Below are 27,501 nucleotides of genomic sequence, written 5' to 3'. Positions count from 1 at the left end.
GGCGATAACTATGCATGTGTCCTGTTATGAAAACCTGAACAGAGATTTTAAAGTAATATAATTAAAGAAATATAATTGCTAGATTGGAGGTCTGGGACGAACAATACCAGTATGGCAATATGTTTCCCATGGCAAAAATGAAAACACGAAGCAGACCAAACTCTTTGGTACTTTAAAAACCTGCTGTATATAAAATACTGTGTGCTATAACTTGGAAAATAAATACATGTGATTCTGGATGACAACATAACGACGTTAGTTTCCAACATTAGGAAGCTAAATCTGCTTCGTGTTTTGTTTCCTTGCCATGATACTAACGAGTATCGCGATACTGGTATCGTCCCAGCCCTACTAAATTGTGGTTTAAATGTCAGTAGCAGCCTCTTCCTGCTCCACACAAGATGAAGGATAGACGTGTATGTTTCAGCATGTTCCTCCCTGCTATACTAGCCTTCCAGGTAGGACTCCACCAGTATATCACAAGCTGACAAGTTGTTTTGCTCACATAATGAGTAGCAATCAATCAAAACGAATCACAATTACGCGTTTTCCATGACAATGGGTTGTCACGCCCATGCATATTTACATTGATTTAGCCTGACTATCCTTCAGTCCACTTAATCTACTACCACAAGTATAGTAAGAGTGAGGACCATAGAAATTGAATGAATAGATGGTATTTTTATGGTGAAGATAGCTAGCTTTACCTTCTAGAACACCTGTACTTTGCCAGTTCCATCGACACGCAAGTTCCAACGTACAGACTACACACACAGTGCCACATTCATTCATTCAACACAAGTATCTAAACAGGCCCCGGAGCCAAGCAGCATAAATGCCATTGTAAAGGGACACATACCAGCGTTTGTAACCCGTTTCCATATCATTGTTACTCCGCTCCACTTACCCAGTTCAATTCACAGTGAAAATCCAGCCGGGCTTCTGGACAAGGCAAACAGTTGCATAAATACAGAACGTCCGGGGTGACTGACGACAACAACAATACCAGTACTGTATAGCCTTTTCACAACCATATGCTCGCTCTACTTCTTCAGTTTCCGCATACAGAGGTAAACAAACCCACTGAGGAAAAAGGTAATGGGTCTGCGCACAAAAAGATGCATAAAGGTGCATAAAGAGTGAGATCGAGAAAATTCATCGACAGTCCATTCTTAAGTAAAACTAAGTCAAGGGATAGCATACACATACATTTCAGTTTAACAACCTTCTTTGGTGGGTAGGAAAACAAACTAGCAACAGAGCTATCATGGGTTCATTTCTTGTTCAAAGCTAGCAGTAACACTGATATGCACTCTATGACAATATCCCTCCCTTTCCAGAGAGGTATATAGAGACAGTGGTGCATGCACTTGTGGCCCTGGGCGCTCTAGTGTTCAGATAGGGTGGGGCCAAAGGCCATTACTGTCAAGACAACCTCTGGGGGGGTAATTAAGAGAGGGACAGACAGTCTAGTCTGTCTCTTTTCACGTTCCTCTCTTTCTGTCAGTACAGATGGGACACCACAACCACAACCAATCAGAGGGAGAGAGGTTCTCATATGAGCTCAAAGGAAATAAATTGTAAAAGTGTTTGGTGCATCTTTGGTGGTTTAAAATGCAGTGTATCCACTTGTGTGTGGCTGGGATGGGATTGTGTTTTTAAATAACCAAATCCAACGAAAAAGCTGGTTCACACACAAAACACACACAATCTTCACCGCCGTGGAATACTACCCTTACGTGCTTGACCAGGGTCAGCTAACAAAAACTGATCTGGGATCAGATATCGGGGCTTTCTAAATAAGCCTCAGAAACCTGCCCTGTTGATCCGTCACCATGTGAACCCCAGGTTCAGCCCACTTAATCCCAGTCACATGACTTCCCAACTTTTCCTCCTTCTCCGTAATCTCCCCTATTTGAAGGAAATGTCAGGAAAAGTCAACTATGCACAAATCCTCTTAAAACATTTAGCTATTTGCAAATATTGGATTACAATGGAAAAATTCCAGGCTCTTACAACAAAGGCATGTCCAATAAATCTGTTTTTCAAACGGAGCCGATTGGAGCTAAGAGGACTCTCTTTCTGTAAACAACAAAAACAAGAGTGAAAACCTGAGGTAGTGAGGTAACCCTTGTCTGGGCAAGTGTGGGCAACTCCCGACCCCTAGGCCAAAGGGCAAGAGAGCAGGGGCTGAGTGTGTGTGTAAACTTTGAAGGGGGATTCAAAAGGCATGCAGCGTTGGCCCAACTTACTGACTGACTAGCCAACACAACAACTCTAATTAGGCTCTGCCTACTTCTCTGAATTTCCAGGCTCCTTGGAGGCTAGTGACAAAACACATAGTACTCACAAACACTGCCTGTATTACAAACCATCTTTCATAATGTATTTCAAGAAGTAACTGTTTCTAAAACAAAATGCGACCATCTCAGGCACCAGTTCAGCAGCCCAAAAATATGTTAAAAAATGGCCATGGAAGGTAATTTAGCTGGAGACGAGCTAGAGCGACTAAGGAACCAAAAAACGGTGTCAAGTTAAGGAAAGTAGATCCTTTCACATTCACACTGTTAACCAAAAACAAGTATTTTCTTCCCAAACAAAAGGCTGTTTGGTGGAAAATAGGCTACACATAGACGTACAGGCTAAAGTGTGTGGTCCTCACTCCTCCCCTCAGAAGAAGCAGAGAGAGAGACTGACAGAGAAGAAGAAAAAGGGCAAAAAACGCAGTAGAAAAGGAGCAAAAACGTTTGATTCACTCAGCAACACATTGAAAAGTGTTGTTTATGGTGGGAATCAGCCTACTGCAGTGCGAGTAGTGGATGAAGAGAGCTCTCTCTTTCCTTCTCTCTATCTCTCTCTCTCTCTGGGGCAGCGGGGCACCCGAGAGGTGCAAGTGAAAACACTGTCCCACTCACCTTCCCACTTATCCTCTCATACCAGGTCCCGGACCAGTATTTCACACATGCTAGGCTTTGTCCATGGCAATTTAAAGCACCACCGCCTGTCACGCTTTTCATGACAGTTTTTAACTTTAGATGACACAAATAGTGTCCCGAGACTGAAATTTCACAACAACAGGCAAAGAAAAAGTGACTATGGGAAAGAAGTAAGAACCAAAGCGATGTGCCATGGTAGTAAGTATCTCATGGTGTGGCAAACATCACACATGCCAAGGTTAGTTAGTTTCCACATTTGATAGTTTCCTTTTTACGTGCCCCAATTTCTCAATTCCACATGTTTCATTTCTAATGAATCCATAATACTGTGGAGATTTGTTATAATGAGGGTGAGGGCATATTTTAGGGAAAAGAAATAGGAGTACAACTCAAAAGTGCCAGCCCTCCTCCTCCCCAACAGTGTACGATGAGGGGTGCAAGACAATAACCAAGGAGCCAAGTTGAGTCTTTCAACAACACTACCTCCTTCTCTCTATCCCACCATTATATAACACGCTCCAGGTGCCCATTGCCCTTAGGCACAGACCTAGGATCAGCTTATCTTTCCCAAATCCTAACCTTAACCACTGAAGGGGGAAACCTCTAAACTGACCTTAGATAAGTATCTAGGGGCAACAAAGTATATAATACAGTCAACGAGGAGCCAGTATCTTACCTTCAGGTTCTAGCGTAGCCTCCTCTTCCTCGGCGGCAGTGTACGGCGGCCTTGCCAAAGTAGCCGTTGCTAGGGACAGCAGGATGGTGGCGAGCAGCCAGGCCCACGAGGCCATCCCGTTAGTGGAGGGTGAGTCCGTCCCCCATCCCCCCCTCCTCAGGCTCTGCCTCCCCCTGGACACTGATCCCATCTGAGGGGCTCCACCCAACCATCAACTGCAGGCTGCCCGGCCTGTCACTCACTGTGAATTCCCCCAATCACCTGGGCTGAGGAAAGGCTGTGGGAGGAGCAATAAAGTTGGAAAAAGGGTGGTAAATAGGTGAAGATGGAGGAGAAAAGGTAGGTAGGGATGAACATTTTAAATAATGTGGGGAGAAAGGATGAGAGAGGGAGAAAAGCAAAAGAGAAAAATGTATATTGACTTAGAAACTGAAGCCAATTCTGCATTTACCATACACTATAGTCATATTCTCACCTATTCTAATTTGTTCACCGACTTATTTAATTTGTTTCAGTTACAATAACACCTATAGAGAGAGTAGAGAGAGGAAGAGCGAGAGAGTGTGTCACAAAATGCTGTCAGACAAGCCTTGCCACAGACATACCGAAACGCTGATGCACCTCAGCTCAGCACACAACCACACCACAGCTACCTTTACACCAGACCCATTGTCACAAATCCTCACGTTCCCTATTACAATACTACCGTCTGAGTACATAGCATTTCTATTAAGTGGACTTGACGCTTGCATTTCTAGGCTAAAATCACTCTTTATAAAAGATGCACATTTATTTAAAAAAATAGAAACGGCATAGAATAGGCATTGTTAGTTGTGAAAAACATAACTTTATTACAAGGCTATCTATACCTATGTATTGTATTATACCATTTCACTAATGAAATTATTAGCCTATTATTATTATTAATGAAATTGTGGAATATCAAATTCCATCAAACATTACCTTCTTCTGATCAGAGAGTAGGTTACAATTAATAAGTAAATCATCCAATACTGAATAGCCTATATGAGTTGTATCCTAGATGCTCCAAACCTGTTGCTTTCCATTTGAGGTTGGTATATTAGTGAACATGCATACTTTTCTGTTGCAAAATAAATTCACTTAATTCATTGTAGCCCTATGATTATGCGATTTGCAATTTAAAATGGAATACACTAGGACACATCAATCTACTGGCCATTGCCAGACAGCTGCGGTGCAATCCGTTTTAGAAATCTATAGAGGTTTGGAGCGGCTGCAAAGAGCCCCGAGTCACGCTTCCTCAAGCGCCTTCTGATCCAGCTGCGATGTATTGATTGGTTTACCCAGGAAGATGCATGTCATTTGACATGTAGGCGTAAACAGCAACTTTGAAATGTGTTGAGCGATTCTGGCTCATTTATATTGACTGGAGAGGGGAGAGCACGCGCGGATCGCAAGCAAACGTTTATGCCCCCCCCGCGCGCACTACATCATGGGATGCTGCCTGGATGCATTCCTCACGTACAACGTACCTAGAGTGGGCAGACTACCTTGGTTTAGGACTATGGTTTATTTAACATTTTAAAAATTCGTCTATCAATGCGATGTAGAAAATTAAGCAAAGTAATAAATAACCAGAACTGTGTTAATGAACATGCACGGAGCTCCATCCACTGCTTAGATATGTTTCCCTAATTGAAGGGAAAACATAGTAAACATCGCCTTATAGGCTGTTGTTGAATTAAAAACAGTATTTCCCCCAAATAAGAAAACAAGAGCTCTTGCTTCGTAGTATAAAAAGGGGTAGGCTACATTATATGGCAATTTCTTATAATTTGACTTGTCAGATCAACGTAGCATTTTAATTAGCCTATGGATAAGATGAGTCCTTTCAAAACTCCTTAGAACAACAAATATGGCTAAAACAACAGGTCTTACCAGCATTAAAAATGAGCTATTCTATTTCAGATGCGTAAAACCCACATCAGGAATGGATTATATTCAATTATATTCTCGTATAGTCTTTTGCTAAGCAAAATGGACACTTCAGACCGGCACTGCAAGGTAACCGACAATTCATGGACAATTCTTTATGCTCGACAATTCGCCTAAGTCTAGCCATCTTTTGCTGTGGTAAATCTAACTACCACACGTATAGCCTACAGCTTTTAAAACCTCTTTATGAGTTGCTGCTGTCAACAACATGACATCCAATAAGTTCGGACACCAGGGCTTTTCAGCATATGCATATCCATAGGTTTCCCTGGCTCCCATTTAAACCAAATCTTCCGAATGAAATTTCTAAGCGCTGATTTTAATCCTATTGATATTCAAATCCGTTGGCTTTTGGACTCAGTGCTCAGTGAGTCCATGCAGTAAAAACACAAAGTGCGGTCACGGGGTAGTTGGCACCATTAATGCGATGTAGAAAATTAAGCAAAGTAATAAATAACCAGAACAGTGTTGTTAATGAACATGCACGGAGCTGCATCCACTGCTTAGATATGTTTCCCTAATTGAAGGGAAAACATAGTAAACATCGCCTTATAGGCTGTTGTTGAATTAAAAACAGTATTTCCCCCAAATAAGAAAACACGAGCTCTTGCTTCGTAGTATAAAAGGGGTAGGCTACATTATATGGCAATTTCTTATAATTTGACTGTCAGATCAACGTAGCATTTTAATTAGCCTATGGATAAGATGAGTCATTTCAAAACTCCTTAGAATAACACATATGGCTAAAACAACAGGTCTTACCAGCATTAAAATGAGCTATTCTATTTCAGATGCGTAAAGCCCACATCAGGAATTGATTCTATTCAATTCTATTCTCGTTGTTCCAGGACGAATAGAACAATAACCATTTGAGATCTATGCCCACAAGTTGCCAAAATACGGCCCAAATACTTACAACGAATAACTACCTAAAGTCTGGAAGAACTCCGATTCGCATGCATGGACAAGGCAGGAGGCGAGTGCATGGGCCGAATCGAGAGGAATGTGTAGCCTAGTCCCGATGGAGCAAATTCACCCCACTGCACCAAAAATGCCAAGCAGCGATTTTTTTACTTTCCCCAAATTGGACGAGCAACAAATAAAATCACTGAAAATGTATTATTAAATCACGATGTCATTGTTGTTCCATTGCGCTTAAAAAAAAATCCGAATTTAAATCCATATCCTTGAAAAATAACTAGAAAAACATAGCTACGTCCCTGAAACTTCTTCACCAAGTTGCTAGTCAACTCAAATGTCAGTGTTCCAGAGCGAGCGCACTTTTCATCCAAACGAAAGGTTTGCACTTTATGATGAACTAATGGGTAAAAAAAGAACATAAACTCTCCAAAAACATAGAATCCATCAATATATGATCCCTCGCGGCAGAGCGTCTTCTTCCCAGACAATCCTAGTACTGTTCTCAGACGCTTTGTCAGGTTTACTAGATTTTTTCTCCTCCTTACGTCCCCCGAAATTCGAGCCGTTTCCTGGCCACAGTGTTTTTGGCTCTGCCTTCCTCAGCCAATCAAATCTCAGTGGCCCCCTCTCTTTCTATGCTTTTGCCTCGAAAGAAACGACGAGCCTTTCTTGCTCCGTGCGCCCGAGGAGAGAGTGCTCAATTTACGGAGCTCACTACAAACTTGGTCCCATACAGGGGTCCTCCGCCCTTCGTTGGCTAGGCTCAACTCGCAATAATTACGCCCCCGTGCGGACAAAACACGAATCATATACATTGCGTTCGGAAAGTATTCACCCGTTGACTTTTTCCACATTCTTATGTTACAGCCTTATTCTAAAATGGATTAAATACAAATATTTCCTCACTCGGGATACCCGAGTGGCGCAGCGGTCTAAGGCACTGCATCTCAGTGCAAGAGGCGTCGCTACAGTCCCTGGTTCGAACCCAGGCTGTATCACATCTGGCCTTGATTGGGAGTCCCATAGGGCGTGCACAATTGGCCCAGCGTTGTCCGGGTTAGGCTGTCATTATAAAGAAGAATTTGTTCTTAACTGACTTGCCTAGTTAAATAATGATATATATTTTTAAATCAATCTACACACAATAACCCATCATGACAAAGCGAAAACAGGTCTTCTTATGGCTGAGTTCCCGTTAACGGGATCGATATGACAACAGCCAGTGAAAGTGCAGGGCGCAAAATTCAAACAACAGAAATCTCATAATTAAAGTTCCTCAAACATATAAGTATCTCATATCATTTTAAAGGTAATCTTGTTGTTAATCCCACCACAGTGTCCGATTTCAAAAAGGCTTTACAGCTAAAGCACAACAAACGATTATGTTAGGTCACCGCCAAATCACAGATAAACACAGCCATTTTTCCAGCCAAAGACAGGAGTCACAAAAAGCAGAAATAGAGATCAAATTAATCACTAACCTTTGATGATCTTCATCAGATGACACTCATAGGACTTCATGTTACACAATACATGTATGTTTTGTTCGGTAAAGTTCATATTTATATCAACAAATCTCAGTATACATTGGCGTGTTATGTTCAGTAGTTCCAAAAACGTCTGGTGATTTTGTAGAGAGCCACATCAATTTACAGAAATACTCATTATGAACGTTGATCAAAGATACAAGTGTTATGCATGGAATTTTAGATCCACTTCTCCTTAATGCAACCGCTGTGTCAGATTTCAAAAAAGCTTTACGGAAAAAGCAAACCATGCAATAATCTGAGATCGGCACTCAGAGCCCAATCAAGACAAAAAGATATCCACCATATTGTGCAGTCAACAGAAGTCAGAAATAACATTATAAATTTTCACTTACCTTTGATGATCTTCATCAGAATGCACTCCCAGGAATCCCAGTTCCACAATAAATGTTTGATTTGTTCGATAATGTCCATCATTTATGTCCAAATAGCTACTTTTGTTAGCGCGTTTGGTAAACAAATCAAAACTCACGAAGCGCGTTCACTAGTTGCAGACAAAATGTTAAAAAGTTCCGTTACAGTCCATAGAAACATGTCAAACGATGTATAGAATCAATCTTTAGGGTGTTTTTAACATAACTCTTCAATAATGTTCCAACCGGAGAATTCCTTTGTCTTCAGAAAAGCAAATGGAACGGCAACTACCTCTCATGTGAATGCGCATGACCAGCTCGTGGATGCTGGCAGACCTCCGACTCATTCCCCTCTCATTCAGCCCCCCTTTACAGTAGAAGCCTCAAACACGTTTCTAAAGACTGTTGCCATCTAGTGGAAGCCTTAGGAAGTGCAACATTACCAATATCCCACTGTATCTTCAATAGGGGCTGAGTTGAAAATCGACCAACCTCAGATTTCCCACTTCCTGGTTGGATTTTTTCTCAGGTTTTAGCCTGCCATAAGAGTTCTGTTATACTCACAGACACCATTCCAACAGTTTTAGAAACTTCAGAGTGTTTTCTATCCAAATATACTAAGAATATACATATATTAGCAACTGGGACTGAGGAGCAGGCAGTTTACTCTGGGCACCTCTGGGCACCATATTCATCCAAGCTACTCAATACTGCCCCCAGCCATATAATTTTTTATTTTTTTTAACAGAAATACCTTATTTACATAAGTATTCAGACCCATTGCTTTGAGACTTAAAATTTAGCTCAGGTGCATCCTGTTTCAATTGATCATCCTTGATGTTTCTACAACTTAAATAAAATAACATTTATTTCACATGATTTGGAAAGGCACACACCTGTCTATATAAGGTCTCACAGTTGACAGTGCATGCCAGAGCAAAAACCAAGTCATGAGCTAGAAGGATGTGTCCGGAGAGCTCAGAGACAGGATTGTGTCGAGGCAAAGATCTGAGGAAGGGTACCAAAAAATGTCTGCAGCATTGAAGGTCCCAAGAACACAGTGGCCTCCATCATTCTTAAATGGAAGAAGTTTGGAACCACCAAGACTTTCCTAGAGCTGGCCTCCAGGCAAACTGAACAATCATCGGAGAAGGGCCTTGGTCAGGGAGGTAACTAATGACCTGACCTGATGACAGAGCTCCAGAGTTCCTCTGTAGAGATGGGAGAACCTTCCAGAAGGACATCCATCTCTGCAGCACTCTACCAATCTGGCCTTTATGGAAGAGTGGTCAGATGGAAGCCACTCCTCAGTAAAAGGCACATGACAGCCCACTTGGAGTTTGCCAAAGGACACCTAAAGACTCTCAGACCATGAGAAACAAGTTTCTCTGGTCTGGTGAAACCAAGATTGAACTCTTTGCCCTGAATGCCAAGCGTCACGTCTGGAGGAAACCTGGCACCATCCCTACGGTGAAGCATGGTGCATGGTGCTGGTTTTCAGTAGCAGGGACTGGGAGACAAGTCAGAATTGAGGGAAAGATGAACGGAGCAAAGTACAGAGGAATCCTTGATGGAAACTTGCTCCAGAGCACTCAGGACCTCAGACTGGGGCGAAGGTTCACCTTCTAACAGGACAACGACCCTAAGCACACAGCCAAGACAACGCAGGAGTGGCTTTAGGACAAGTCTCTGAATGTCCTTGAGTGGCCCAGCAAGAGCCTGGAATAGAAACCGATATAACATCTCTGGAGAGACCTGAAAATAGCTGTGTAGCAATGCTACCCATCCAACCTGACAGAGCTTGACAGGATCTGCAGAAAAGAATGGGAGAAAGTTGCCAAATAGTGGCTGTAATCTCTGCAAAAGGTGCTTCAACAAAGTACTGAGTAAAGGGTCTGAACACTTATGTAAATGTAATATTTCAGAAGATTTTTTTTAATGGATTTGCATACATTTCTAAAGAGCTGTTTTCGCGTTTTCATTATGGGGTGTTGTAGATTGATGAGGGAAAAAATACAATTTAATCCATTTTAGAATAAGTCTGTAACGTAACAAAATGTGGAAAAGGTCAAGTGGTCTGAATACTTTCCGAATGCACTGTACATAATAGCAATAGTGCATTTACATTGAAAAGGACCCATGAGCACCAACATGTGATGTTCATAGGAGCATATCAAATTGAGTGTCAAATGAGAGCTAAGAGTCTATATTTTGGGGAAATTAAGGCATAGATAAATGTTTAAACCATTTTCCATCGAAGAAATGTGGCATAAGTAAAGGCTTTGATTTCTGTATAAACAGATGGAAAAGGGGTCTTCGAAAACATCTACAAGACAAAGTTATAAAAGGTATAAAAAAATACATCAAAACACAATAATGTTTGATGAAAAGACTCCTGCCAACTAATATCAACACTTATATTAAGTTTTGGAGAAATCGTTTACCTTATGGAAGTTGAAGAACTATTGCCTTCTACCTTGTAATTCCGTTTCCAATAACCCACGTCTTTTCTAATGTCCCTGATGAGGAGGGAGGATAATGAAAGTTCACAGAAGTAACAAGTAATGGTAGACATACAAATTAGCTATATAAATTGTGTTTATGAATTATTAAGTGATTAAAACTCGTAATTCCTTTACCAAAAAAAATCTGTAAATGATTTACTGCAATTTAATTGGCTACAATGGGAAATCATAATAGTCACAAACCACAGTTGGGTCACCTGCTACTGTCTTTCAAATCAAATCAAATCAAATCAATCAAAGTTTATTTGTCACGTGCGCCGAATACAACCTTATAGTGAAATGCTTACTTACAGGCTCTAACCAATAGTGGAAAAAGGGTATTAGATGAACAATAGGTAGGTATAGAAATAAAACAACAGTAAAAAGACAGGCTATAAAAGTAGCGAGGCTACATGCAGACACCGGTTAGTCAGGCTGATTGAGGTAGTATGTACATGTAGATATGGTTAAAGTGACTATGTATATATGATGAACAGAGTAGCAGTAGCGTAAAAGAGGGGGTTGGCGGGTGGTGGGTGGGACACAATGCAGATAGCCCGGTTAGCCAATGTGAAGGAGCACTGGTTGGTCGGCGCAATTGAGGTAGTATGTACATGAATGTATAGTTAAAGTGACTATGCATATATGATAAACAGAGAGTAGCAGCAGGAGAAAAAAGGGGGGTGGGGGGGGCACACAATGCAAATAGTCCGGGTAGCCATTTGATTACCTGTTCAGGAGTCTTATGGCTTGGGGGTAAAAACTGTTGAGAAGCCTTTTTGTCTTAGACTTGGCATTCCGGTACAGCGTGCCATGCGGTAGTAGAGATAACAGTCTATGACTGGGATGGCTGGGGTCTTTGACAATTTTTAGGGCCTTCCTCTGACACCGCCTGGTGTAGAGGTCCTGGATGGCAGGCAGCTTAGCCCCATTGATGTACTGGGCCGTACGCACTACCCTCTGTAGTGCCTTGCGGTCAGAGGCCGAGCAATTGCCATACCAGGCAGTGATGCAACCAGTCAGGATGCTCTCAATGTTGCCTGAGGGGGAATAGGTTTTGTCGTGCCCTCTTCACAACTGTCTTGGTGTGTTTGGACCATTCTAGTTTGTTGTTGATGTGGACACCAAGGAACTTGAAGCTCTCAATCTGCTCCACTACAGCCCCGTCGATGAGAATGGGGGCGTGCTCGGTCCTCCTTTTCCTGTAGTCCACAATCATCTCCTTAGTCTTGGTAACGTTGAGGGATAAGTTGTTATTCTGGAACCACCCGGCCAGGTCTTTGACCTCCTCCCTACAGGCTGTCTCGTCGGTGTCGGTGATCAGGCCTACCACTGTTGTGTCGTCTGCAAACTTAATGATGGTGTTGGACTCGTGCCTGGCCATGCAGTCGTGGGTGAACAGGGAGTACAGGAGGGGACTGAGCACGCACCCCTGGGGAGCTCCAGTGTTGAGGATCAGCGTAGCAGATGTGTTGCTACCTACCCTCACCACCTGCGGGCGGCCCGTCAGGAAGTCCAGGATCCAGTTGCAGAGGGAGGTGTTTAATCCCAGGATCCTTAGCTTAGTGATGAGCTTTGAGGGTACTATGGTGTTGAATGCTGAGCACTTTCACTGGCATACTGTTATATTCAGCTCATAACTGTTTTCTTTCTGTCATCTGGTGGTCTCTCTCTCTCTCTCAAAAATAGCTCCTTAGCAAATAGCAATTTCTCATGAAAGAATTTTGGGAGTGGTCTTTGTGAGGGGCCTAAATGGACGAGCCTAATGGAAGGGATATGCAACCTGGAAACTAGCTGTTATTGGCAAAAAGTTTTAAAACTCTCTTTTTTATTGGTTTATTTACTTATACCGCCTGGCGGTCTTTTAAAAAATGTCTTACACTAAAAGGCTATTATCATAATCCCCCCCATTTTTTTGCCCTCAGAACAGCCTCAGTTTGTCGGAGCATGGACTCTACACGGTGACGAAAGTGTTCCAAAGGGATGATGGTTCATCTTGACTCCAAGGCTTCCAGCAGTTGTGTCAAGTTGGTTGGATGTCCTTTGGGCAGTGGACCATTCTTGATACACACGGAAACTGTTAAACATTAAAAACCTAGCCAATTTGCAGTTCTTGACACAAACCGGTGCACCTGGCACCTACTACCATGCCCCGTTCAAAGACCTTCACCCTCAGAATGGCACTCATACAAAATGTATGTCTCAATTGTCTCAATGCTTAAAAATCCTTCTTTAACCTGTCTTCTCCCCTTCATCTACACTGATTGAAGTGGATTTAACAGGTGACATCAATAAGGGATTATAGCTTTCAACTGGATTCAACTGGTCAGTCTTTGTCATGGAAAGAGCAGGTGTTCTTAATGTTTGTATACTCAGTGTACATAAAACACAGGGAAATCAGGTTTTTGACTGCACTTTAACGTTCACAGACAGACCGGAGTGGACCAAATCTGAACGAATTGTTTCATAGACATGTGTTTCACAATTTGGATATCACAGTTCATTACAGTACAGTACAGTGAGTAAAGAACAGTACAATACAGGCCAGGCACCAGGATGACAGGCCTGCAGAGGTCAATTTGCAGTCTACTATATTTTTGTAAATAGGTTCCGGCCCCCTGATCATCCACTCAATAAAAAATCGTCCCACTGCTGAATCTATTTTCAAAGATTTCAAAGATTTCACTGCAAATACAATAGTTGAACAGTTTTTAACAAATTAATTTCTTCAAAAATGAAAGAGAAGCAAGAGAGAGATTTCATCATTTCCCCCCCCCACTTTCTGTTTCACTTACTTAGCTAGCAAATGCAGCTAGCTACTTTAGCCTACTCAAACACCCTGCTCAAACAGAGGGATGCTATGTTAGTTAGCTGGCTATGACTATCCAACACAAGACTGGAACTCTTCCAAGTAAAAGTAAGCTTTTGGTTTTACAAATGTTTTGCCACCGGGGCCTGCCATTCTTACTGCTCAACAGCTTACTGTAACATTACTGCATGATTGTAGAGGGTTTACTAATGCGTTAGTTCTGTTAGCTATGTTGACTATGACATTACTTTAGTTAATATGGTGACAACGATGAAGGCTGTGTGTAGCGGTTATGATATGGTTTGGCTTGGAAAGTTTTTTTGTTTGGTCACATACAGCTGATGTGTTGTGGATTGTCCACAAACGAAGGGAAAAGGTGAGCGGGGGAGTGCAAATATGCGAGAAGGAATATAACGTGACTGCTATGAAGGTGAACTGTGTTTACACGTGATCAGGGGTGTATTCATTCTGCCAATTCTGTTGAAAAACTTTTCTTAAACAGAACCAAAACGGAACGACACAGGGATAAAAATACATGAATTTGTCCAATAGAAACTCTTGCTTGCAACTTTTTGACTAATGATTGCACCCTAGATCAGCTAGTTGCAGGCAAGAGTTGCTGCTACCGTCTCTTATGACCTAAAATAACTTCTGGGTATCAGAACTGCGATTACTCACCACGGACTAGCAGAATCCTTTTCTTCCTTTAACGAGTCTGATGAGCCCGACGTGAATGATATACCGCTCTCCAGGGAACAGGCCCAGATCCCCATTATTTGCGTGAAGAGAATGCAGAGAAAAAGGTCCCAGAAGGTGGGCTGCCTTCTAAGAATTCGTGGGCAATTGAATAAACCCCTTAAACTTCCTTCCAATCTGCTAGTAAACGTGCAATCTTTGGAAAATAAAATCGACGACCTATGCGGAAGATTAAACTACCAACGGGACATTCAAAACTGTAAAATCTTATGCTTCATGGAGTTGTGGCTGAACGACGACATTATCAACATACAGCTGGCTGGTTATACGCTGTATCGACAGGACAGAACAGCGGCGTCTGGTAAGACAAAGGGTGGCGGACTATGTATTTCTGTAAATAACAGCTGGTGCACGATATCTAAGGAAGTCTCAAGGTTTTGCTCGCCTAAGGTAGAGTATCTCATGATAAGCTGTAGACCACACTACCTACCTAGAGAGTTTTCATCTGTATTTTTCGTAACTGTCTATAAACCACCACAGACTGATGCTGGCACTAAGACCGCACTGAATGAGCTGTATTCCGCCATAAGCAAACAGGAAAACGCTCACCCAGAGGCTTCGCTCCTAGTAGCCGGGGACTTCAATGCAGGGAAACTTAAATCCGTCTTGCCAAATTTCTATCAGCACGTTAAATGTGCAACCAGACGGGAAAAAAACTCTGGACCACATTTACTTCACACACAGAGACGCATACAAAGCTCTCCCTCACCCTCCATTTGGCAAATCTGACCATAATTCTATCCTCCTGATTCCTGAAAATTAAAGCAAGAAGCACCAGTGACAGATTAATAAAAAAGTGGTCAGATGAAGCAAATACTAAGCTACAGGACTGTTTTGCTAGCACAGACTGGAATATGTTCCGGGATTCCGCTAACAGCATTGAGGAGTACACCACATCAGTCATTGGCTTCATCAATAGGTGCATTGATGACGTTGTCCCCACAGTGATCGTACTTACTGTACATACCCCAACCAGAAGCCACGGATTACAGGTGTAACAGTATAGCTTCTGTCCCTCTCCTCGCCCCTACCTGGGCTCGAACCAGGGACCCTCTGCACACATAGACAACAGCCACCCTTGAAGTATCGTTACCCATCGCTCCACAAAAGCCTCGGCCCTTGCAGAGCAAGGGGAACAACTACTTCAAGGTCTCAGAGCGAGTGATGTCACCGATTGAAATGCTATTAGCGCGCATCCCGCTAACTAGCTAGCCATTTCACATTGATTAAACTCACCCCCCTTTTGACCTCCTCCTTTTCCGCAGCAACCAGTGATCTGGGTCACGGCACCAATGTAGCCATTTCACATCGGTTACACAGGAAACATCTGCACTGATCTAAAGGCTAGAGCTGCCGCTTTCAAGGAGCGGGACTCTAACTCCGAAGCTTCTAAGAAATCCCGCTATGCCCTCCGACGAACCATCAAACAGGCAAAGCGTCAATACAAGACTAAGATCGAATCGTACTACACCAGCTCGTCGGATGTGGCAGGGCTTGCAAACCATTACAGACTACAAAGGGAAGAAAAGCCGAGAGTTGCCCAGTGACACGAGCCTAACAGACGAGCTAAACTACTTCTATGCTCGCTTCGAGGCAAATAACACTGAAACATGCATGAGAGCACCAGCTGTTCCGGAAGACTGTGTGATCACGCTCACCGCAGCCGATGTGAGTAAGACCTTTAAACAGGTCAACATTCACAAGGACGCAGGGCCTGACAGATTACCAGGACGTGTACTACGAGCATGTGCTGACCAACTGGCAAATGTCTTCACTGACATTTTCAATCTCTCCCTCTCCGAGTCTGTAATACCAACATATTTTAAGCAGACCACCATAGTGCCTGTGCCCAAGAACACTAAGGTAACCTGCCTAAAGGACTACCGACCCGAAGCACTCACGTCTGTAGCCATGAAGTGCTTCGAAAGGCTGGTCATGGCTCGCATCAACACCATTATCCTAGAAACTCTAGACCCACTCCAATTTGCATACCACCCTAACAGATCCACAGATGATGCAATCTCTATTGCACTCCACATGGCCCTTTCCCACCTGGACAAAAAGAACACCTATTTGAGAATGCTATTCTTTGACTTCACCATAGTGGCCTCAAATCTCATCAGCAAGCTAAGGACCCTGGGACTTGACACTTCCCTCTGCAACTGGATCCTGGACTTCCTGACGGGCAGCCCCCAGGTGGTAAGGGTAGGCAACAACATATCCACCACTCTGATCCTCAACACAGGGGCCCCTCAGGGGTGCAAGCTCAGTCCCCTCCTGTACTTCTTGTTCACTCATGACTGCATGGCCAGGCACGACTCCAACACCATCATTAAGTTTGCCGATGACACAACAGTGATAGGCGTGATCAACGACGAGACAGCCTATAAGGAGGTCAGAGACCTGGCCGTGTGTAGCCAGGACAACAACCTCTCCCTCAACGTGATCAAGACAAAGGAGATGATTGTGGACTACATATCCTCAAAAGGTTCTATAGCTGCACTATCGAGAGCATCCTGACTGGTTGCATCACTGCCTGGTATGGCAACTGCTCGGCCATACAGAGGGTAGAGCGTACGGCCCAGTACATCACTGGGGCCAAGCTTCCTGCTATCCAGGACCTCTATACCAGGTGGTGTCAGAGGAAGGCCCTAAAAATTGTCAAAGACTCCAGCCACCCTAGTCATAGCCTGTTCTCTCTGCTACAGCACGGCAAGCGGTACCGGACCGCCAGGTCTAGGTCCAAGATGCTTCTAAACAGTTTCTACCCCCCAAGCCATAAGACTCCTGAACATCTAATCAAATGGTCACCCAGACTATTTGCATTGCCCCCCCTTTTACGCCACTGCTACTCTCTGTTGTTATCATCGATGCATAGTCACTTTAATAACTGTACCTACATGTACATATTGCCTCAACTAACCGGTGCACCGCACATTGACTCTGTACCAGTTATCCTCCTGTATATAGTCTCGCTATTGTCATTTTACTGCTTCTCTTTAATTACTTGTAACTTTTATTTCTTATTCTTATTCTTTTTAAAACGGTGGATTAGGGGCTCGTAAGTAAGCATTTCACTGTAAGGTGAAACACCTGTTGTATTCGGCGCATGTGACTAATACAATAAAATTTGATTTGAGTGTGCAAGGCGGTATTGAATATGTCACTGTCTGTCCATGTGTCACCTCAAATTCTTCTCTCGACCTGTGTGCACCTGTGTTGTAAACTTTCATTCATAGGCAAGGTTGTAGTAACCTCATGATGGGTATAGGGAAAATTAGAGTATCGTGTAGTAGCCTAAACCTATCAATGTTACATTGAACTGGGTGAATGGAATATGAATGACAGTCATCCAATATGCTATTACAGAAATAAGGCCATGCCGATGAAGGAAATGTTTTTGTCTTCCATCATCTTAAATGGGACCGACCGCCACTAATGGGATTGTTTACAAATGTATTTAATGTTTGAAATGATTATGTTTTAGAAAAATGTATCTATTTGAGTTTCTTGTGGTCAATTTGCAGTCTACAATTTTTTTGTAGTTAGGTTCCGGCCCCCTGATCATCCGCTCAATAAAAAAATCAGCCCGCGGCTTAATCTATTTTATGATACCTGTTACATGGGACCAACACTTTACATGTTGTGTTCAGCGTATATCTTTCCAAAAGCCCCTCACACACATCCTAGGCTCACCTCATCAACTACCTCTGAGTCACAGGATAGGCCCACCCTGTAGCTCCCCTCTCACTCTGCCTCAAGCAGTCTCCCTCATTAGTTCAGGCCTTTTCAATGGCTCTGAAAGAGAGAGTGGAGTGGAACAGAGGGAGGGACGGAGGGAGGAAAGGAGGGAGGCAGAGGACTAGCTCTATTTATAGAGGGAAAAACCTCCTATTCAGGATGAATAGAGCAGCTAATAAGGCTGTTACCAAAAGCGAGGGTCTGTCCTGTGAATGGAGGGTTCTCTCTCTCTCCCCCATCTCTCACTCTTGCAGTAAAGCCATCAGAGAGGTGAAGATGACAGCTTCGTTTGAAACAAAGATGGGGAGAGGGAGAGTTCTGCTGCAGTTTTCTCCTAATACAAGAGCGTCAAGGCAGTCATTCAAGCAAACTCCCCGTTCCTTCACCTAACGCTATTTACCGCTTTCCATTTTCTCCACCTTTTGAACATCATTTATTTTGGAAAGAAACCTCATCAAGTTGTGTTTCTTTAAGCTATTGACTTGGATGGACCCAATTCCCAAGAGCTGTGCTGCTTGTCCTCCTCTCTCTAATGTCCCACTCAATTTCAATTTAAGGGGCTTTATTGGCATGGGAAACATATGTTTATCATTGCCAAAGCAAGTGAAATAGATATTAAACAAAAGTGAAATAAACAATGCAAAATGAACAGTGAACATTACACTCACAAAAGTTCCAAAAGAACAAAGACATGTCAAATGTCATATTACGTCTATATACATTGTTGTAATTATGTGCAAATAGTTAAAGTACAAAAGGAAAATATCATCCCTCTCCTCTCCCATTTCCTCCCCCATTTCTTCTGCCCCAACACCCAAAGCAATGGAGGAGAATAAACTAGTGGGACATAGACAGACACACACACACACACCGTATAAGCACTATCCTCTAAGCCTGAACTAATACCAGGTAGAAAGTGTATATACATGATAATGAACCTACTTTAAAAAAAAAAAAATATTCTCAGATTTTCTTTTTCTTCAGTCACAGTATTTTCAATTTAGACCTATTAGCAGCACTATTTAGCAGCTTTGGTGGATTTTGTGTTCTCAAACAAGTGAGCCTGCCAACATTCTACATCAAGAATATGGGCAAAATGGAATTACTGACAATGGAAAAGGTGGGAATGTTACTGTCAATATAGCATTAAAAATAGTTTTCCAGATTGGATTTCGACAACAAAAAAAGAGATGTGAGTATTGGGTTGCGTCAGAGACAACCAGGCTAAATTTGGGTCCCGACGCAAAACCAGTTGAGAACCACTGCTCTAAGCGATTTTCATCAACAACAACAAAAAAGTACGCAACCTAGTAATTTGAAACAGCAATGCAATCTTTACAACTTCGGAAATACTATTACTTGAAAAAGCCCTTGTTTAACCCCTGACCAACCAGAACATGAGCTAGTTCAGGCCTGGCCAAAGATCGGCCCGGGGGCCGTATGCGACCCGCGACCTGATACGGTCCGCGGAATCATGCTCAGATCAAAGAATTTGCGATAGTAAAGTTTTGAAAAACGTATTTGTTATTAGTTTTTCAAAGAAAGTAGACAATGAATGTAGGGTGTCAAGATGAACAGTGACACAGCGTGTTGAGGACATCGCAGAGAATATGGATCAACAGTTGAAAGACAAAGTAAAGGATTTCTCCTTGGCCCTGGATGAGAGTAGTGATGCACGTGACACGGCACAATTGTAGATATTCTTACAAGGCATAACCCCAGACTTTGAAATGACAGAGGAGCTTGCTTCAGTGCAGTCAATGAAGAGCACAACCACAGGGAAATATTTATTGGAGGAGGTTAATAAGTGTGTGGCAAAGCTGGGACTGAGTTTTGAAAAGTTATCCAGTGTGACCACCGATGGGTGCCCAAACTTGACAGGAAAAAACGTTGGCCTTTTGAAAAGGATACAAGATCAAGTAGCTGAGCTAAATCCAGAACATAAAAGTATTTTCCTGCATTGCATTATTCATCAGGAGTTGCTCTGTAAATGTGTTCTGAAAATGAGCCATGTTGTGGATACAGTCACTAAAGTGGTGAACTGCATAGGAGCAAAATCTTTAAACTACAGGCAGTTTCACTGTTGGAAGTGAGTCAGGTTGTGCAGATCTCCTCTACCACACAAACGTGAGATGGCTGAGTTTGGGGAAGGTGCTTAAAAGGGTGTGGGACCTGAATTCGGAGATTGCTGAGTTTTTGCAAACGAAAGGAAAATATGTGGATTTCCCTCAACTGCAAGATAAAGAATGGTTGGCTGATTTTGCCTTCACCGTGGACATCATGGCCCTCATGAATGAACTGAATTCCAAACTACAAGGCAAGAGCCTTTTTCCACATCAGATGTACAGCCTTGTCAAAGCCTTCAAGGGAAAATGACTCCTCCTGACCCGTCAAGTAGAAACCATTAATCTCACCCACCCTCCGACACTACTAGTCTGTTCCCTATCAGATGACCAGCGGGAGCAGTATACAACGCTGCGTGCTTTGAACAGTGAGTTATCTCGTCGTTTTGAGGTTTTCAATGTGTTGGAAAATGACATGCTGTTGGTCTCCTCTCCTTTCACCTTCAATGTGGATAACGCTCCCACTGACCTGCTGTTGGTTTCCTCTCCTTTCACCTTCAATGTGGATAACGCTCCCACTGACATGCTGTTGGTTTCCTCTCCTTTCAGGTTCAATGTGGATAACGCTCCCACTGACCTGCTGTTGGTTTCCTCTCCTTTCAGCTTTAATTTTTGATAACGCTCCCACTGACCTGCAACTTGAGCTTATCGATCTTCAGTCTGATGGAGTGATTGGAGAACTATTCAAAACAATGTCACTGACGAGGTACTATACATCTCTCGATGAACAAAACCTTCCAAAGATTAGGAGTCATGTTCAGAAGATGTTTGTACTGTTCGGGTCAACCTATGTGAACAGACATTTTCAGTGATGATATATAACAAGTCAAGGGACAGATCATCTCTTACTGACTCACCTCTCAGCAATCCTGTACATAGCAACTTCAGAAACTACACCTGACTTCACTGCTCTAGTCAATGCCCATCAGAGACTTCACTCCTCACACTGATTGAGTAGTTTAAACGTAATATTGAGCTCTCTCTTTCTTGTGTTTTTGTGCATACCCGTTAACAAGAGTTCTGACCGTGGTGCTGAATGCACAGTGTACTTTTCCCTCTGTGTAGTTCATTGCATGTTTAATAGTGAAAATACCTACCAAAAGGAGAACATGGATGTGTTTTATTTCTGTCATGTTAAAAAAGTAAAATAAGTAGCATATCTGGACGTGATTTACAGTAGATATATCGGTCAACACATTCATACACATGATGTATAATCCTGTACTATGATTCTGGCCCGCGATGGCAAAAATATATTCTAATGTGGCCCTCCATGGAAAATAAGGTATAATAAGCTAACATAAGGAATTGTTTTAAGATGGTCATGCCAAGGATCATTTAGATCAGGCCTGGGCAATTATTTTCCACGGAGGGCCAGATTAGAACATATTTTTGCCATCATGGGCCAGAATCATATTACAGGATTATACATCATGTGTATGACTGTGTTGACTGATATATCTACTGTAAATCACATCCAGATATGCTACTTATTTTACTTTGAATGAACTGAACTCACCGAGCTACCTTCATATGAGTCTAGTGGGCATCCTTGAGCAAAACAACCGACATGTACAGTACCAGTCAAAGTTTGGACACACCTACTCATTCAAGGGTTTTGCTTTATTTTTATTATTTTGTACATTGTAGGATAATAGTGAAGACATCAAAACTATGATATGACACATATGGAATCATGTAGTAACCAAAAAAGGGTTAAACAAATCGAAATATATTTAACCTTTTAGATTCTTCAGAGTAGCTACCCTTTGCCTTGGTGAGAGCTTTGCACACTCTTGGGATTCTCTCAACCAGCTTCACCTGGCATGCTTTTCCAAAAGTCTTGAAGGAGTTCCCATATATGCTGAGCACTTGTTGGCTGCTTTTCCTTCGCTCTGCTGTCCAACTCATCCCAAACCATCTCAATTGGGTTGAGGTCGGGTGATTGTGGAGGCCAGGTCATCTGATGCAACACTCCATCACTCTCCTTCTTGATCAAATAGCGCTTACACAGCCTGGAGGTGTGTTGGGTCATTGTCCTGTTGAAAAGCAAATGATAGTCACACTAAGCACAAACCAGATGGGATGGCGTATCGCTGCAGAATGTTGTGGTAGCCATGCTGGTAAAGTGTGCCTTGAATTCTAAATAAATCACTGACAGTGTCACCAGCAAAGCTCCCCCACACCATCACACCTCCTCCTCCATGCTTCACGGTGGGAACCACACATGCGGAGATAATCCGTTCACAAAAACACCGGTTGGAACCAAAAATCTCAAATTTGGACTCATCAGACCAAAGGACATATTTCCACCAGTCTAATGTCCATTGCTCGTGTTTCTTGGCCCAAGCAAGTCTCTTCTTATTATTGGTGTCCTTCAGTAGTGGTTTCTTTGCAGCAATTTGACCATGAAGGCCTGATTTACACAGTCTCCTCTGAACAGTTGATGTTGAGATGTGTCTGTTACGTGAACTCTGCAAAGCATTTATTTGGGACGCAATTTCTGAGTCTCTAATGAACTTATCCTCTTTGCAATGTAAAGAATTGGTAAAATTTTGGGCGGTAAACCCGTAGGGTGACACATTAGTTGGACTGTGATTTAGGTTTTGTATTCCATGTCTCACCAAAATATAAACCTTGTTTCCCTTCCCTAGTGATATGAAAGGTATGTATAACTTTACTACTTCCAAAAGCCCTAGGGCCCCTCCTCTCTTCTTATTCTCCCAGATTTTTCTCTTGATATTTCTGTCACATTATAATTAAAAGATCAAAAGTGGGTGAGTCATATCCTGTATAGAACCTGAAACAAATGTGTGTGTGTGTGGGGGGCGACAGAGAGAGAAGGAAAAGTATGCCCCAGGGTTTAATTTGAACCATATAACTTTTACTTTGCAGCCATGTAGGGATGGAAGGGGGAAGAGACACTGCAGGAGGGATAGTGTTGGTGTAAGAGAAACAGTTAGTAGCCTACACAAATCAAGAGCTGATATAATTGCATGTTAAATTGAAGGAGACCAGTCTATTGGACATTCCGTAGAAGGTGTGAGAGATGAATGTTATCGTATTGGGGGGGGGAGGGAGGGAGAGACAGAGGGGAAGAGAGGTACAGTATTGATACCATACTGCAGCCATGACCAATATCACAGCCCTCCAGATAGGGTCAGCCAAGAGGTCAGATCTCTTCCCTTCCCTGATATCCCAAGGAATGTGGATTAGCAGTGGTTCTCTGCTTTCAGTACTGTAGACTCCAGAACCCAGCCACTACTACATATCCTGGGTTGTGTTCATTAGAGCACACCGTAACAAAACATTTTAAAATGTGCAATTTAAAACGATAACTACTGTTTATTGTAGGGTAAAAAAGAAGGGAAGCGCTGCTAGGGTACACAATTTTGTACAAATAAATTGCTCTTTGGCAAAGGGGTTAAGTAGTTATCAAACAAATGAGGACCAAGGCATATAGTGTAATTAAAATGCCTTTATTCTTACGGCATGTTCAATGGATAAAAGACTTAAAAAGTCTGATGTGTTTCGGCAGTATTGCCTTTGTCAGGGAGTAACCATGAAAAACAAATAGGAACAAGGCACTCTTCATATAATTAAAATGCCTTTATTTTTACGGCATGCTCAATTGAACATGGAAGTTACTCCCTGACGAAGGCCATGATGCCGAAACACATTTTAATCATATGAAGAGTGCCTTGGTCCTTGTTTTTTTTTGATAACTAGTGTTTCTTATTGGACAAATTCAGATAGTACATCTTTGTTTCACTCCATTTATAAAAAATGTAATCCGTTTCATGCCTACTGAACACGACCCTGGATAGGATACAGAAGTACAGGTAGCTACCCCCTCTCAGCATCCCCATCCCCAATATCTCTTAATAACCCAATTAGGACACTTAAGACCCTCTACTGCCAAAACCCTCCTCACTCCCCTAACCATCAGTCAGGTAAGAGACAGAGCAGGGATTCAGTGAGGGGGTGGAGGGTCAGTCATCCATATTCTTCATGTTTCCGCCACAGTTCTTGCGAGTGTTTGGAATAGCTGGGATGCCTGGATGCTTGGCTTACATCGGGGCGTGAACGAAAGGGAGAGTCTCTAAAGTTGGTTTTACAATAAAAGAGACTTGGAGTCCAGGCCTTTTGAGAAGAACCAATTTTATTTTACCTTTATTAAACTAGGCAAGTCAGTTAAGAACAAATTCTTATTTTCAATGACAGCCAGGGAACAGTGGGTTAACTGCCTTGTTCAGGGGCAGAATGACAGATATTGACCATGTCAGCTCGGGGATTCAATCTTGCACTAGTCCAACGCTCTAACCACTTGGCTACCTGCAGCCCGAATATATCAATGTTTTTCTGTTTTAAGGTAAAGGAGATGGACATTCATTTGTCTTGTTTGCAAATTAACTCAAACGTACAGAAATACCTGTTTCATATTCTATACAGGATATGACTCACCCAATTTGGAGTTATTGGATTTACATCAAACATGCTTGGCCAGACTGCAAACACGCACGCACACACGCACTTGTCTCAGATTCTATACAGGATATGACTCACCCAATTTTGAGCTATTGGGTTTACATCAAACATGCTTGGCCAGACTGCAAACACACACACACACACACACACACACACACACACACACACACACACACACACACACACACACACACACACACACTCTTTCACACTCTATGCCTACTGCTCATTACCAGACATTGACACAGGCCTCCATACTAATAGTGACTGTAAGAGCTCAATCTTGTTTGCGCCATGGTGGAGGGAGTTAGGCATTAGCGCTGATGCTGGTGATCCATGCACTTGCTCTGTCTGGATCAACAGGAAGAAGGGTTAAACATTACTGTCTGGATGTGTCCCAAAAGGCACTCAATTCCCTTTATAGTGTACTACTTTTGACCAGGGTCCATAGGGAAAAGTAGTGCACTATATAGAGATTAGTGTGCCATTTACGACCGATATTCTGTACGTATAGGCTCCTAACAGTTCCCGAAACCCAGCACGGCTCTCTTTGAATGATGAGTCTTAGAATGTTCTCTTCACCTATTCAAAAGCAGGACACCTCTCTCTGTCAATGAAGAGATAGAGAGGTGCTGCTCTCCTCCGAAAGGTAAGACTTCCTGGCCTGCAGCGTTTGCGCTCACTTGACTGAGTAGGTAAAGGTCAGGAGAAGTAATTCAGGTTTAGCGCGATTATAAGTTAGTTCTTGGAATAGATTCCATGTGTCAAAAACTGACATTGTTGTCTGATTTGCCACTAATATTATACGGGGGAAATCCGTTCTGTTGATTTCTGGTATATTATCAAAATAAATCAATCACAGCACATTTTTGAAATCATTCAGCAGTTTTTACCTAATTAAGTAAAATACCATTGGAAATGAATGATGAAAGTTCAAGTTATATTCCTAAATATAGGGGGGGGGGGTATGTGCTGTTGAAACTACCACAACTCAAAAACACATGGAAACTAGAGATTTTATCATCACTGGTTAGAGGACAACCTCCAGAACACAGTCAGATACATTTTGGAATGTTGCATTTTGATACGGGGGTCACCCGTACATCCCCAAACTCAAATCAAATTTTATTTGTCACATGCGCCGAATACAACCGGTGTAAGCCTTACCGTGAAATGCTTACTTAAAAGCCCAGTTTAAGAAATAGAGTTAAGAAAATATTTACGAAATAAAGTAAAAAATGTAAAGTAAGAATAAAATGACATAAAAATAACGAGGCTACATACAGGGTGTACCAGTACCGAGTCAATGTGCGGGGGTACAGGTTAATCAAGGTAGTTTGTATATGTAGGTAGGGGTAAAGTGACTATGCATAGATAATAAACAGCGAGTAGCAGCAGTGTAAAAACAAAGGGGGGATGTCAATGTAAATGTCCAGGTGGCCATTTGATTAATTGTTCAGCAGTCTTATAGCTTGGGGGTAGAAGCTGTTAAGGAGCCTTTTGGACCTAGTCTTGGCACTCCGGTAATGCTTACCGTGCGGTAGCAGAGAGAACAGTCTATGACTTGGGTCACTGGAGTCTTTGACAATATTTTGGGCCTTCCTCTGACACAGCCTAGTATATAAGTCCTGGATGGCAGGAAGCTTGGCCTCAGTGATGTATTGGGTCGTATGCTCTTGTAACGGCTGTCTAATGCTTCCTCCTCGGATGAGGAGGAGTAAGGGTCGGACCAAAATGCAGCGTTGTATGCAGACATAACGAAATTCATTTAAACAAGACGAAACACGAAGAACACTTGAAACGATTACAAAACAACAAAACGACGTAGACAGACCTGAACATGTGAACTTACATAAACACGAAGAACGCACGAACAGGAACATACTACATACACGAACGACAACGAAACAGTCCCGTGTGGTGCGACATACACAGACACGGAAGACAATCACCCACAAACAGTGAGAACAGCCTACCTTAATATGGTTCTCAATCAGAGGAAACGTCAAACACCTGCCTCTAATTGAGAACCATATCAGGCAACACATTCAACCCAACATAGAAACACATAACATAGACTACCCACCCAGCTCACGTCCTGACCAACTAAACAAAGTAAAACAAAGGCAAATAAGGTCAGGAACGAGTACCCCCCCCCCCCCCCCCCCCCAAGATGTGGACCCCGGCCGCAAAACTGAACCTCAAGGGGAGGGTCTGGGTGGGCATCTGTCCACGGTGGCGGCTCCGGCGCAGGACGAGGACACCACTCCACCACTGTCTCTGTCCCCCTCCTTAGCGTCCTCCGAGTGGCGATCCTCGCCCCCGACCCTGGTCTAGGAACCTTAACACAGGTCCCCCCTAGATAACTCAGGACAGAGAGGTAGCTCAGGACAGAGAGGTAGCTCAGGACAGAGAGGTAGCTCAGGACAGAGAGGTAGCTCAGGACAGAGAGGTAGCTTAGGACAGAGGGGCAACTCTGGACTACTGGCAGCTCCGGGCTGAGGGGCAGCTCCGGGCTGAGGGGCAGCTCCGGGCTGAGGGGCAGCTCCGGACTGAGGGGCAGAACCGGACTGGCTGGCGGATCCTGGCTGGCTGGCTCTGGCGGATCCTGGCTGGCTGGCTCTGGCGGATCCTGGCTGGCTGGCTCTGGCGGATCCTGGCTGGCTGGCT

The 27,501-nt window shown here is 43.0% G+C and overlaps 1 protein-coding gene across 8 annotated transcripts in view; it reads right to left on the bottom strand.

Moving 5' to 3' along the window:
• Nucleotides 1–27,501, bottom strand: part of fgfr2 (fibroblast growth factor receptor 2) — a 170,819-nt gene that overhangs the window by 104,531 nt on the left and 38,787 nt on the right. For 2 of the 8 annotated variants that reach the window (XM_055901665.1, XM_055901664.1), the window contains exons 1-2: nucleotides 6,506–7,220; nucleotides 3,613–3,889 (exon numbers count right to left, since the gene is read on the bottom strand). In XM_055901665.1, coding sequence (XP_055757640.1) covers nucleotides 3,613–3,802 — 190 coding nt within the window. In that variant the 5' untranslated portion in view covers nucleotides 3,803–3,889; nucleotides 6,506–7,220. Of the gene's footprint in view, nucleotides 1–3,612; nucleotides 3,890–4,575; nucleotides 4,876–6,505; nucleotides 7,222–27,501 lie in introns of those variants that run through there. The other 6 variants (XM_055901666.1, XM_055901659.1, XM_055901660.1 and 3 more) reach the window with 6 other exon arrangements.

This window comes from Salvelinus fontinalis, chromosome 37 (assembly GCF_029448725.1).
Source record: "Salvelinus fontinalis isolate EN_2023a chromosome 37, ASM2944872v1, whole genome shotgun sequence".
NCBI lineage: Eukaryota > Metazoa > Chordata > Actinopteri > Salmoniformes > Salmonidae > Salvelinus > Salvelinus fontinalis.
Note: the sequence above shows the minus strand (reverse complement) of the source record. Positions and strands in the feature narration are given on the sequence as shown.